This window comes from Heterodontus francisci, chromosome 6, assembly GCF_036365525.1.
Source record: "Heterodontus francisci isolate sHetFra1 chromosome 6, sHetFra1.hap1, whole genome shotgun sequence".
Taxonomy (NCBI): domain Eukaryota; kingdom Metazoa; phylum Chordata; class Chondrichthyes; order Heterodontiformes; family Heterodontidae; genus Heterodontus; species Heterodontus francisci.
In genome coordinates, this window is record NC_090376.1 from 81,047,177 (window position 1) to 81,062,074 (window position 14,898).

Sequence of the window (14,898 nt, forward strand, 5' to 3'; positions counted from 1 at the left end):
CAGTGGCCTATCGCCATTGAGCCTTTGTGGCGGCCCCAAGCTTTATGCATCCCTCAGAATGTAGTCCTGAACCTTGGAGTGTGCCAGTCTGTAATACTTGATCGTCGACAGCTCCTTGCACTGGAAGATCAGCAAATTGTGGGCAGACCAAAGAGCGACTCTCACTGAGTTGATGGTCCTCCAGATGCAGTTGATCTTGGTGTGCATCCCTGGGAACGGCTATAGAGCACAGAGTCCTGTGTTACGGAGCTGCTCGGGATGAATCAACAAAAACCACTGCATCTCTTTCCAGACCTGCTTTGCAAAGACACATTCCAGTCGGAGGTGGATGACTGTCTCTTCCCCACTGCAGCCACCCTGAGGGCACTGTGTGGAGGCAGAGAGACTCGGGGCATGCAGGAAGGATCTGGCAGGCGGGCCCTTCTCACCACCAGCCAAGCTGCATCTTCGTGCTTGCTTGAAAGTTCTGGCAATGAGGCATTCTGCCAAATGAGTTTGACAGGATCCACCATCTCCTTTTTCCACAGGGCCTCAAGGACATGACGTGTGGATCACTGCCTGATGGACTTGTGCTCAAAGGTTTTTTTCTGTACACACTTTTCCATGAGGGACAGCTGGTACGGCATGGTCCAACTGAATGGAGTATTCTGCAGTAACATGGCCAGATCCATCCTTCACAAAATAAAAACAAAATACTGCGGATGCTGGAAATCTGAAATAAAAACAAGAAATGCTGGAACCACTCAGCAGGTCTGGCAGCATCTGTGGAAAGAGAAGCAGAGTTAACGTTTCGGGTCAGTGACCCTTCATCGGAACTGACCTTCAGTTCCGATGAAGGGTCACTGACCCGAAACGTTAACTCTGCTTCTCTTTCCACAGATGCTGCCAGACCTGCTGAGTGGTTCCAGCATTTCTTGTTTTTATTCCATCCTTCACAACACTGGCACGTAGTGACATTTAGTGTTTGCGTACCAAGGGTCTATGCACAGCATGATGTAGCTACACATAAAAGTGGCCATCAGGATGAGGTCGACGTTGGTTACTTCCCCCCCTCCCTTTATCTAGAGGTTTGAACAGTGTGTCCCTGCAGTCATGGTCCATTTTCAATCTCCAGCTAATGCGGAAGATGGTGCGGGTGATCGCCATGGCGCAGGAATGGGGTGTGGGCCAAACCTGCGCCACATCGGGCGACACTGAAAGCGCCTCGCACCTGATGACCAAGTTCTTAGCCGCAGTGGAGAGGGAGCGTCTCTCCTACATGCCCAGTTTCTGTTTCACCTTGGCTGTGTGCTCCTTCCAGTTTTTGGCGCACACCCTGGCCCCTCCAAACCATATCCCCAGCACCTCCATGTAGTTTGACCTGACGGTGAAGCGAATAAAGGTTTGGTCAGCCCAGTTCTCACAGAACATGGCCTCGCTCTTGCCAATGTTTACTTGACTCCCAAGGCCAGCTCAAGCTGGTGGGTGATGCTTGTCAGTCTGCAAACCAACAGCGGATCTGAGCAGAAGATGGCGATGTCGTTCAAGTACAGGGAGGCTTTGATCTGAGTGCCTTTGCTGCTTAGACTTGTCACTCCTCCTATGCCCATATTCCTTTCTGATGGACTCAGCAAAGGTTCGATAGAGCACAGAAACAAGACAGGGAATAGAGGACAGCCCTACCTAGCTCCATATTTGAACGGAAAACTTTCCAATTCTTACCTATTGATTTGAACTGCGTTACTGATTGTGTAGAGCAGTTGAATCCAATTTCGGATTCCCTCCCCAAACCCCAGTTTGGAGTGCACATCCATCATGCAGGTGTGTGATATTCTGTCAAAGGCCTTCTCCTGGTCCAAGCTGATGAGACAGGTGTCCAACCCCCTGTCCCGCACAAAGACCATCATATCCCTGAGTAGCACAAGGCTATGAAAATCTTCCTGTCCGGGACAGTGCAGGTCCGACCGGCGTGAATCTCCAGCTCCAGAACAGACTTGACTCGATTGGCGATGACATTGGACAGAATTTTGTAGTCCACGTTGAGCAGTGAAATGGGCTGCCAATTTCTGTTTTCTCTCTCTCAGACTCCCACTTTTAGATGAGGGTGATGCCTTTCCTCATGGATTCTGACATGTTGCCAGCCAGCAGCATACTCTCCTAAACTTCCAGCAGGTCTGGGCCAATCCAGATACACAGAACCCAATACAACTCAACTGGTAGCCATTGCTGCCGGGAGTTTTACTCGTCTCGAAGGACCTGATGGCATTTGTCAGCTTTTCCAAAGTTATCAGTTTGTCGAGACCCTGCTGCATACTGTCGTCTAAGACCTGTGTGATAGATGATAGGAAGGTCTAGGAGGCAGTGCTGTCGTTTTGCTTCCCATTGTACAGTTCAGCGAAAAAGGATTTGCTGATCCTTAGTATGTTAGGCTGTGATGACATTACCGAGCCATCCCCTTTCTTCAGGCTACTGTTTACAGTGCTCTCTCTGTGTACCTTTTGGAAGAAGAAACTCGAGAACATCTCATCCTACTCCACTCAGGGGACACTGGACTGGAAGATGATCTTGGAGGCCTCTGCGGCAAAGAGCCAGGCCTGCTGGCTTTTCACCTCTTGAAGATCCTCCTTGACTTTGACCCCCATCAATTGCAGCAGGAGCAGATTCTACTATGCTTTTCTGGCATTGGGACATTTCCCTCTGTCTCTCTCTTGCCTTCGGAACACTTGAGGATGTAGAACCTCTTGGTATTCGCCTTGATCTCTTCCCACCAGTGCGTCAGGGACTGAAAGAGGGGTTTCACGGTTTTCCAAACTTTGTAATCCCTTATGAGTTCCTCGATGTTTTCTGGGGTCAACAGTGTCATGTTCAGCTTCTATGTCCCTCAGTTGACCTTCTGGTCTTCCCGTAAGTAACAGTCAGCCAGTAGGAGGCAGTGATCAGAGAAGAACACCAGTTTGACATTGGTGGATCTGACCGTGAACACTCCTGACACAAACAGGAGCTCTATCCTGGAATGGATGGACCCATCTGGCCTTGATCAGGTGTATCTATGTCATGCTCTGTCTGCAGGATTGTCGAAGACGTTGTGCAACCTGGCTTCTTTTACCATTTCTATCTGGAGTCTGGACGTGGTGTCTAGTTTGCTGTCAGCCCTGCTGGGTCGACCAGCTGTATTGAAGATGCAGTTGAAGTCACCACCTGGAATGATCGGCCTGGACATCGTCAGCAGCAGTGGGTGCTGCTGGAGGATGGTCAGCTGCTCGCTGTTTAGAGCTGAGGTGTGCATGTTGATTAACCAGAGCAGAGTGTTTTTGTACATTATGTCTACTACGAGGAGACAACCACCCACCACCATCTTAACTCTGAGGTGGTGAAGTTGCCTCCCAGCAGCAGAATGCCCAGGCTAGGAGAGCGGGAATGGCTTCCCCTTGACCAGATCGATGACCCATGGGGCTACCATCATGACCATGGCCTGTAGGTGCTGAGGTGAAGTATTCCACACACCTGTAGATACAGCGTCAACTTTGACTTTGGTGAGGTACCCCAAGGTTGAAACACATCGAGTAGTGGCCTTAACTCAATGCATATTAATGGAGGCAATCTTCAGACCCATTAAAACTTTATGTTGCTTACCAGTCCAGTTGTCTGTGCTGGTCCTGGCCCATGGGTATGTTTCTGCATACCCATAGCATTCACAAACTGTTGCACTGTTGTTGGGCTGACAAAAACCTCCTGGTCTCCCAGGGGTAAGTTCTTGTGCAGGGGTGACATTGGTTAGGGGGAGGGGGTGGTTTGTGCAAGCAGGGAGGTTTGGACTGTTCTCCGTTGGCTGTCTTTCCCCTCTGTTCCTTATCGAGCAAGCTGCTGCTCCTGGCTTCCTGGAGCTGGGGTTTGCTGGGCGCTTCACAACTCCCGACTTTCTGGAGCTGGGGTTTGCTGGGTGCTTCACAACTTCTGACTTCCTGGAGCTGGGGTGCACTAGCCCCTTTGCTGCTTCTAGTGTTTCAGAGCTGGAGGGTCTTCTCTAGCTCCTTTGTGTTTTGCCACTTTTGCTGGTGTCATCTTTTTTGTCCTTCCTCATCCGACGAGGAGCCGCCACTGTAGTACGTTTCAGACTTGAGCTGCCTCTTACCATTGGTTTGGGTGGTGGTCTGTTCCCTTTTCCCAAGTTGTCATAAAGGAAATGTGCATAAAAGCTTGGTACACATTGAGCTTCACTTTATTGTTGTCTCTTATTGCAACCAGAGAGTGATAAATGAAACAGTGCTTATAAGCAGTACATTCAGGGAAGTGGTGATTTCAAAATTAAATACAGGAAGAAGTGATAATTTGTCACACTCAGATGGCCAGTAATAAAAAAAAAAATGCTTTTCAAGGATTGTTTAATGTCCTTAGGAATTTCATATGATTGCAGAACTTTATTTTCATGAGCTAAAATGGTATAGCAACAATGGTTCACAAATGAAATCAATTGGAAATCTGGCCTATGTAGTAAGTGCTCTAATTCCAAGGGAAGGAAAGTCCAAGAGAGTATTATGTTAGCTTGACTGAATTGTTAGGTGTTTTATGTCTAAGTCAGAACATTTTGGGTTCAAGCTCCACTTTAGTACACAATCTAGTCTGATATTCTGGTATACTACTGAGGGAATGGTTCATTGCCATTATTAGGATTGGCTTTTAACCTGCCTGTCTGGAAGTTGAAGATCGCGTGACATTATCCTCTGCTAGGTTTGACTGTGTGCTCTGGAGTGGCTCCACAGTAAAAGCTGGGGCCAAATTCACACTGGTTTGAGAGCTGCTCCACAGCCGGACTCCAGCTAGTGATTTGGTTCTGAATTGGTTTTCAGATCAGTTTGATGTTGTAGCATCTGCTTATTATTGATGGCAAGAAAACAGCTTTTCCAAAAATTTACAATTTTCGTAAGTATATCATTTTTTATATAAAATTGGGAGTACTTTGAATAAACTTCCCTTGTAATAGGGATGAATAATGAACCACTTGAAATGCAAAAACAGACATAAAGTACAATAATTAATCTGGATGTAAGACGGCTCTTTTGATAGAACAATAGTAATTATAAGCAAATATAAAAATGTGTGTTGGTGAGTCATATAGATGAGGAAGGTCCTATGTTTGATCTTGTTCATTGATCTTATCCAGAGCAGCAGTACAGGAGTTAGTTGGCCTCAATACGCAACTCCGAGTTTTGTTAGGCAGGTGCACTTAAATGTGTGCAAGGCTTGAAGCAAATTAAAAAGCAGAGTAGTGCAGATGCTGGAAATCTGAAATAAAAACAGAAAATGCTGGAAAACACAGCATGTCAGGCAGCATCTGTTCAGAGAAAAACAGAGTTAACGTTTCAGGTTAATTTTTTGTCAGAAACAAATTAAATTCACTTTATTTTGCAGTAAAGATGAAATACTTGCATTTTTAAAATGCCTTATCATGTTGTCAAAGTGTTCCAAGACAAAAACTGTTACAGGAAGAGGAAAAATATGTGGGGAGAGGGAAATAGGTATTTTGTGTTTCTAAGGTAATTGTAGGGTCATGTCATGCATCGAGTACCTTGGGATGTTTTTCTACATTAAATGCAGTATATAAATGCAAGTTATAATGTTGAGAGTGGGAGGTGGTTTGCTGGCTGTAGAATACCATAGGGATCGGGTTGGAGGGGCAATAGGGAGGGTCAGGGAAGCGAGGATTGGGTTACAGTCCATTGATTGATTTTGGCTTGTTCATTTCCAGGCCAAATACTTGCTGAGGTTGGACTTTTTAAGTGGGCAATCTGCCAGCGCAATTCTTCAGTTATTGCATGACAGCAGCAAGCTTGTGTTTGTCCCTCTTTGATTTTATTCTCTCTTTCTAACCTGAGGTTTCTAACTTAATGCACTGCAGGTGAGACACAGGCAACTAAACATGATTAAACTTGCAGCCCTTCAGCGAGGGCTTTTACTAGATTAAGGTCTATCAGCTGCTTTGTTGCCAACTTGCCGCTAGTGAAATGTACGGTGATCTAATAATTGTGAATTAACTTAAAGGAATTTATTTTGTCTGTGTTTGTCTTTATTTGTACAGCAAAATGCATCTTTTGTACAGCTGGAATTTTTTCACAAAGTTATACATCCGCAGCTCAAATTTCAGTTCTGTGTAACATAATCCCTCAAGTAAGCACTCAGCATTTGTGTTTGTTGTACTTTTTCAATGCTTGTGCACTGCTGATTTGAGTTGTCAGATTTCACAATCCTACCTGAAGAATATTCGATTCATTTAGGTACTCAGGCCATCTGCCATACCACTATTTGTAAATGTCACAGGAAGTTGAAGCAATTGAACTTATAGTTTGCTGATATGTACTTGGCATATTTTTGTCTGATGGCAGGCTGCATGGAGCAGTTCATTTTGTTTGACCTACCCATGTCTAAATTGGGGGGAAATACAGGTCTTTAACCTGTGAAAGGATATCTGCCTGTCGACAACAGGGCTGTGTTTTGGCCCTTACCTGCAAAGTGTAGACATGGTGATGGCTCAGGGTTCTCCTTTCGCATAAATAATTGTCAGAGGCTTTCAAAATAAATGTTTTCAATGCCATCATTGTGAATTGGTGCTAGAGTAAAATCTGAATTTACCAATTCACAGTTCAAGGGGTAAAGTTTCAGTTTGGGGCACAAATTGCCAATCTGAATGCAAATTGCACTCAAAATTACTTTAGCCTTTTCAATTGAATTTTTTGCTCAGGTTTCCACTCAAATTCACCGGCATATCACCGAATGAAAAATCTTCCATGGACAATGGAATTGGACAGCGTTTTAGAACATCATTTTTTGTCCCCTTATAGTAAAAAATATTCTTTGGTATATTTAGGAGTGGTAACCTGGTGCAGTTTTATTAACAGCTGAAAATGGATTTATAACAAAAATATAAGCATTTTTACTTGATGTCCGGTCTGCCACCTGTGGATGAGCTAATGCTAAATAACTAAAAAATAACTTGAAAAAATCTATACAGAACCATTTACTAGTTTCATTAGTGTACAATTCTGTGACCTTTTGCACTAGTCTGGTTGATTTTGAGTGAATTGCACTGGAAAAACCAATGCAACCTAGCAGAAACTCTATCCCAATGTGCAAATATATGTATATTTTGGACATTGATGTTCCTTCAATTTAGCCAGTCTGCATAACTGGAAAGACTGATTTCCAGGTATGAGGTACAGTCAGTTCAGTTAGTTACTATCTTTTTTTAACAGTTTGTTTTGCTCCTCTTAAAATTCTTGGATTGCTTGGCATATTATAGAATCACACAGCTAAAAAGGGCATTCTGCGTAATTTGCATGTGCTAGCTCTTCGAAAGAGCTACTCAATTAGTTCAATTCCCCCTGCTCTTTCCCTTTTCAAATATATATCCAATTCCCTTATGAAAGTTACAATTAAATCTGCTTCCATCATGCTTTCAGGCAGTCTATTCCAGGTCACAACAACTTGCTGTGTAAACAAAAGTTCTCATCACCCCTCTGGTTCTTTTGCCAATTATGCCCTCTGATTACTGCCCCTGCTACCAGTGGAAACAGCTTCTCCTTATTTACTCTTTCAAAACCCTTCATGCTTTTCAACACCTCTATTAATCCCCCTTAAACCTTCTCTGTCCTAAAAAGAACAATCTCTGCTTTTCTAATCTTTACACAGGAAGGAAAAAGGAAAGAAAGAAGGAACTTTTGTTTATATAGTTTAACGTCTCTCAGCACATTGATTTTATAGTGTTCATCTTCGTTAAAATTCTGCAGCGTTTCACTATCTGAATTAGCTTGCATCATTGTTTTCTCCACATGTACTCTTTGCTGCTCTACACTGGATTACTTCACATTCTCCACCCCTTCTTCTGAGGCACTACACATTACCCACCAGAGCAATTTTCAAAATCCTTCAGCTTTTTCCTTCACTGCCAAGAAAACATTTCTCTTCAGTTTTACCTTTTTCTCCTCCTTTCTTTCCTCCTGTACAGCTGCTAGGTGACCACTTGCTTCCGGTCCTGTAAAGTCTTCTGAGATATTTTTCTTTAATGGAGTGGTCATTGGAGCATCTTCTCATCACCAGATTTATGACAGTTTTAGGCTTTGTTTGGCATAAACCTGCAATAATGATATCCACCTTCTTAGCCAGTGTGATATTGTGACTTAAAATTTCTGATGCAGACAATAGTCATTCTACTAATTCAGTATAAGAAACGCTTCCTGGTTTGACAGTAACAGAATAAGACACTTGTGGAGGCGTAACAATTTTCTAAAATAAAAACTACAAGTAATCCTGTTGCAAAACACAGATGGCTAAGAATGCATACTGTACTTCTATTACTTGGTGGAATTGGAACCTCTGATATCTTCAAAAGCTAAATCCACAGCCTTGGCCTCTGTTGACTGAGTGATTCTGGAATGCAACTGGCTATGGCTGCTAATTATTGGTTTACAGACCTTTACTATGCGGTACTGTCTATATTGATAGTTCACAATGTCAGGTTATCATCTCGATCTTAAGATTGACCTCCATCCTTGTAGGGTTCAAAATGGAGTAATATCCTAATGTATGTAGTGGAGAATAAATAGGTAATTCAATGAAGAACAAAAACTTTACTAAAGGTAACAGTGATCAGCTTCTCAACTGAAGCTGTGCTGCAAGCATTTATCTCCCAGCCCGGCTTAAAATATGGGTTATTGACTTTGTAAAAAAAATTAGGTAAAGGGATTGTTGAATAGGATCTTTCTTATTGTGTTAACTGGGGATTTAGAATATATTATAGTGTGGGAGGGTGGAGCACTACCTAGAACTGTGCTCCAGGGAAAATGTCACTGATACCGCCCTCAATGCAGCCCAGTCTATGCCAGTCATGGATGAGCTGGACGAACAGTCAACAAAATCGGAACTCAGTGATGCCATTGATTCTCTAGCCAGTGAAAAAGCCCCTGGAAAGGATGGCATTACCCCTGAAATATTCAAGAGTGCCAAGCCTGCTATACTGTCAGCACTCTATGAACTGTTGTGCCTGTGCTGGGATGAGGGAGCAGTACCACAGGACATGCGCGATGCCAATATCATCACCCTCTATAAAAACAAAGGTGACCGCGGTAACTGCAACAACTACCGTGGAATCTCCCTGCTCAGCATAGTGGGGAATGTCTTCGCTCGAGTCGTTTTAAACAGACTCCAGAAGCTGGCCGAGCGTGTCTACCCTGAGGCACAGTGCGGCTTTCGAGCAGAGATCCACCATTGACATGCTGTTCGCCCTTCGCCAGCTATAGGAGAAATGCCACGAACAACAGATGCCCCTCTACGTTGCTTTCATAGATCTTACCAAACTTCTTGACCTCGTCAGCAGACGTGCTCTCTTCAGACTACTAGCAAAGATCGGATGTCCACCAAAGCTACTAAGTATCATCACCTCATTCCATGACAATATGAAAGGCACAATTCAGCATAGCGATGCCTCATCAGACCCCTTTCCTATCCTGAGTGGCGTGAAACAGGGCTCTGTTCTCGCACCTACACTGTTTGGGATCTTCTTCTCACTGCTACTCTCACATGCGTTCCAGTCTTCAGAAGAAGGAATTCTCCTCCACACAAGATCAGATGGCAGGTTGTTCAACCTTGCCCGTCTTAGAGCAAAGACCAAAGTACAGAAAGTCCTCATTAGGGAACTCCTCTTTGCTGACGATGCTGCAGTAACATCCCACTGAGAGTGCAGAGACACTCTCATCGACAAGACTGCGGCTGCTTGCAACGAATTTGGCCTAACCATCAGCCTCAAGAAAACGAACATCATTGGACAGGACATCAGAAATGCTCCATCCATCAATATCGGTGACCACGCTCTGGAAGCGGTTCAAGAATTCACCAACCTAGGCTCAACTATCACCAGTAACCTGTCTCTCGATGCAGAAATCAACAAGCGCATGGGAAAGGCGTCTGCTGCTATGTCCAGACTGGCCAAGAGCATGTGGGAAAATGGTGCACTGACACGGAACACAAAGGTCCGACTGTTTCAAGCCAGTGTCCTCAGTACCTTGCTCTATGGCAGCGAGGCCTGGACAATGTATGTCAGTCAAGAGCAACGTCTCAACTCATTCCATCTTCGCTCCCTCCAGAGAATCCTTGGCATCAGGTGGCAGGACCGTATCTTCAACACAGAAGTCCTCGAGGCGGCCAACATTCCCAGCATATACACCCTACTGAGCCAGCGGCACTCGAGAGATGGCTTGGCCATGTGAGTTACATGAAAGATGGCAGGATCCCCAAGGACACAGTGTACAGCGAGTTCGTCATTGGTATCAGACCCATCGGCCATCCATGTCTCCGCTTTAAAGACGTCTGCAAACGGGACATGAAGTCCTGTGACATTGTCCACAAGTCGTGGGATTCAGTTGCCAGTGATTGCCAGAGCTGGTGGACAGCCATAAAGGCGGGGCTAAAGAGTGGCGAGTCGAAAAGACGTAGTAGTTGGCAGGAAAAAAGACAGAAGTGCAAGGAAAGAGCCAACAGTGTAACATCCCCGACAACCAATATTATCTGCAGCACCTGTGGAAGAGTCTGTCACTCTAGAATTGGCCTTTATAGCCACTCCAGGCGCTGCTCCACAAACCACTGACCACCTCTAGGCGCTTACTCATTGTCTCTCGAGACAAGGAGGCCAAAGAAGAAAAGAGGGGGTAGGAGGTGTATTCTCATTTGCCTGTGATACCAACATTATTAAAGAGATAGGTGTGTCTATAGAATCGTTGAATTTACAGCCCGTTGCACCTACACTGGCTCTCTGAAAGAGCTATCTGATTGGAACCATTCCATTACCGTTTCTCCATACATAAATAAATGAAAAACTCACATTTAATGTAGTTGCTTTCATGACTGCAAGATGTCCCAAAGCATATCAATGAATAAAATATTTTGTTGAAATGTAATCACTTACAAGGAAACATAGTAGCTGATTTGCACATGGCCAAGTCCTACAAATAATACAACAAATAAGATAAATAGTCAGATAATTTATTTTTTAGTGATGTTCGTTTAGAGAGAAGTGTTAGCCAGAACACCAAGAGAACTCCCCTATTCTTTTTCGAATAGTGCCTTGAGATCTTTTGCACCTACGTGAAATGGCAAGCAGAGACATGGTAAAGTCACGTCTGCCATTAGCAAAGTATCAACAGTACACATTCCGTTGTTGATACTTTGTTTTTCTCAGCTATTGTTACTGACTGTTCCAGTTTACAGTAGGGTACAGAAACATGCTGATTAAAATAATACCACCTGGAACTGTCTTAATATTATACTTGAAGAAACATACTTGGCTAATCTTGTGATATATTTTGGATGTGGTGCACATATGGTATGTGCGTTTGCAGAGAATTAAACCGAATCAGGTTTGTTTCTTTTTCCTCACCATCAGTTTGATTTTTTTCTTTAATTTTTCCTTAGCATTCTGGGCTACTTGTGCTGCAAATGAGTAAGAGGGCAGATAATCTCTCTCCAGATCACCTACCAGTCAGCAACTGAAGAGTGCTGGAGAACAACCCAAAATGTACTCCTACATATGTTTCACACATCTCTTATTAATTGGACATCTTGGCTTCATTTAGTGGTGTTCCTGTAAAGCTCAGGGGGTACTGAAGCCAACAGTTTCTGATAACTAACTCAGTAAAAACCAAAGCCTCAACCTGGCATGAATTGCTCAGTACTGTACAGGGCTGTCTATTTACTCCGAGGCATTGGAAAGTGCAGGGTGGCTTATTTATAAAAACATAAATAACAATATATTAACCAAAAAATAGTTTAGTTTTGTAAGTGGTTTGAATCTTGGTGTTATCTATTGATTCTTTAAAGCTCTTAAATACAGTTGTCACCATGAAAATATTTGAGTCCTGTGGTTGCAGAATTTTGATGAGAATAAGATTATCAAGTAAGCTATTTTATCCAATTATTGAGTGAACGACATGTGCTGGTCACATGAGATTTAGGATTATTGGTTACGAGTTGTTTTTCAAAAGTGGTTTGGCCGCACAGCCAAGTTTTTTTTTGCCTGCGTGGAACATGACTGCTTGTGATTCAAAATAAAGCACTCAAATATGTGTTTTTTAACCAATAAATATCTGGTCAAATGAACTTTTCAGAAATGTTGTATTTAATTTTATTGCAAAAGAAAGGATGCATACTAGAATGTTTAGCCAGATCGACTATTTTTTGAATTACAATTTGATAAACCATTTCATATTTTCAGTGCACAAATGTGAACTGCATTTTCGGGAGAGAGTAAGTGGATGAAGTATTTATGCATTCAGAATAACTTTCTTCCTATCTGTTTGGTTTTGTATAGGTCCTGTTGTTTTGCTTCACAGCTGCCCTGTACATGTTCTTCTTCAGGTAAGTGTATGGTCTCTGTACTTCTCAGTCCTCCTTAATTACTGTCTTTGCTGTCCTCTGTAGCCTTATGGCTCATTGATCTAATGCTCCCACTTATTGGGAGGTTTGCTCAAATTTTATTGCAGCCCATGAGAAGCCCAGATAAAGCTTTGAAGCCTTGTCACTCCTTTGAGCCCCCTCGGTCAGAGAAGTGAGTTTGAATATGTTTGCAAAAGACTTGGGCTGATCCAACCAGATAGAATGGCACCACAGGTCAGCTCATTTTTCTTCTGAACAAAACCATTTAGAGTAGTCTGATGTACGTACAAGACAAGACACAGTGAAGTACAAGTCATGGTTCAGTGGTAAACCACAAAGAACATTGACAGGTTATGTTCAAATGGAAAGATGCACACTGACAGTTTTAGATGATTACTAATCATTTCTGTATTGTTTGTTAGAAGTAGTGGTGAACAATCATAACATGACTACTGCTGCTTTTATGCTGTATGCAATTTAATCATCCTCACTAAATAATACCCAGCTTTAATCAGCATAACAAAGATCGCAGACTCGATAAAATAATGAATTGTTTTTTTGAAAAAAAGCATTAAATAACGTACTGTGAGATGGGAATAAAAAACTTGAGTTTTGTGTTCCAAAACTTACCTGTGGTCAACCAGTAATTTTACTTGAAAATGTGTGAGCAGAAAGCTGAGTGCAAGTTACCATGGTGATTAATCCTGCTTCTCTATTGTACAGGCCCACAAAAGTTTTGTCTCAATTCATCTGATCTAAATATTGGATACTCTAGTGAACAGCTGTAATTAAAATGCAAGGTATAAATAAATAGCAGTCCAAATCAAGGGAAAACATAAGTGGCACTGCTTTCTCTTTCATAACAATAACGTTGGAAATGTCTTTGTGCTGTGCACGTACTCAATTCTGTTGAGTCTTTTTAGAAGGTGAATAGATGAATGTAGTGACTACCATCACTTATAAAATTTGACAAACAAATTTCTTGAATCTGGAATGAATGTTACTCTTAGTTAAATATATAAGCATAATACTTGTCCTATTCCTTTAGATTGAAGGATCTTTGTTCTTCATTGCCCTTTTGTAGCCCTCCTTTTGTCTGTTTAAAAAAAAAAGTAATTTCTTTCAGGAAAAGAAATAATACTACCATGATTAATTCTGCAAAGCAAGTGAGAAATTGCTTAAATTGTTACCAAAAGAAATGTGGGAATAATGATGGTAGTTATTTCGAATGGTTATTGGACTGTTTTATTTGGGAGTTGTTACAAAGCTTAATCTACAGAAGATTTAAACAAAACCTGCTCAGATTCCCCAAGAGCTCAGTTGACAAAGCCAGTGTGTTGCTGAGCTATACAAGCCCAAAGATCTTGGTCTCAATTTCCAGTCTATGCTGAGTTTACTGATCCTTGTCAGGGTTGTGATAAGTATGCTACAATTAGCCTCAGTATCCCAAAGCTCGGGAAAGGTTACCAAGCCAGGGGGCTAGATGTGCGGGCCCCCGCAAGGTTGTGATCGGTGGGGGGGGGGGGGAAAGAGATCGGGCAGGGTGCGAAAATACTGGCGCCAATCAACATGTCAGTTTCAGGATGCCCTTCCTGTCGACAGCAATATTAAAAAGGACAGGGAAGAGGGTGAGGGAGGGATCCTGCTGTCGTCCCTTTTGAGACTAATTTAAGTTGGTTTAGGGCTTGTTCAGTGGGGAGGATGGAATTTGAAGGGATTTCAGGAGATGTTGCAGATCAGCTGAAGGGAGGCTGGTACAGACTGGGGAGCCAGTCATGGCTGTCCCAGTCAATCACCCCGCCCCCACAAGCAGCTCGGTAGGGAAAAGGGGGACTCAGCATTTGGTAAGGAGGTTCCCTTGGCACTGTGCAGGTGGCAGGGAGAGTGGACACTCAGTACTCAGGCATTGATTGGCATCGTCACCCCCTTGGCATCATGGGGGCAGAAGAGCTGGAGGCAAGGCTGCCAAAGACAATTGGGTGGTTACCTGTCCAAAAGGAAGACTGCGACTGGCAAAGGGGGCATGACTTAGATTTTGGGCCCAGTGTTGATGAGGGACAATACCCTCCGCAGGAAAGGCAGACCCCTGAGCAGGAGGACGACATGGGAGAGGAAAGAAGGGCAGGATGGTAATGGAGGCTATACTCTCAAACACGGGATCTACTGCCAAACACTGAGCTGTCTGGAGATGATCAAGATCCAGTGCCACAGGAGACTGTGACTCTGTAGGCAGATGGTCACAGAGATCTGTGACCTTGTCACCAAAGACCACACACCTTGCGGCACTGGTCATCATGCCCTGCTAGTAGCCGTCAAATTCACAGCGGTTTTGAAATTCTTTGCTTCTGGCTCCTTCCAAGGATCAGCGGTGGACCTTAGTGGCATCTCAAAAATGGCAGCACATCATTGCATCTCACGCCACTGGTGCCCTTTTTGCCAGAGTTGGATAGTACACTTATTTCACTGCAAAAATGGCCTCGCAGGAACAGAGGGCATTGGGTT

At 43.4% G+C, this 14,898-nt stretch overlaps 1 protein-coding gene across 2 annotated transcripts in view; it reads left to right on the forward strand.

Annotated features, from left to right (window-relative positions):
* Nucleotides 1–14,898, forward strand: part of tmem135 (transmembrane protein 135) — a 568,932-nt gene that overhangs the window by 349,727 nt on the left and 204,307 nt on the right. For both annotated transcript variants that reach the window (XM_068033973.1, XM_068033974.1), the window contains one exon: nucleotides 12,332–12,378. In XM_068033973.1, the coding sequence (XP_067890074.1) occupies nucleotides 12,332–12,378 (47 nt within the window). The remainder of the gene's footprint in view (nucleotides 1–12,331; nucleotides 12,379–14,898) is intronic.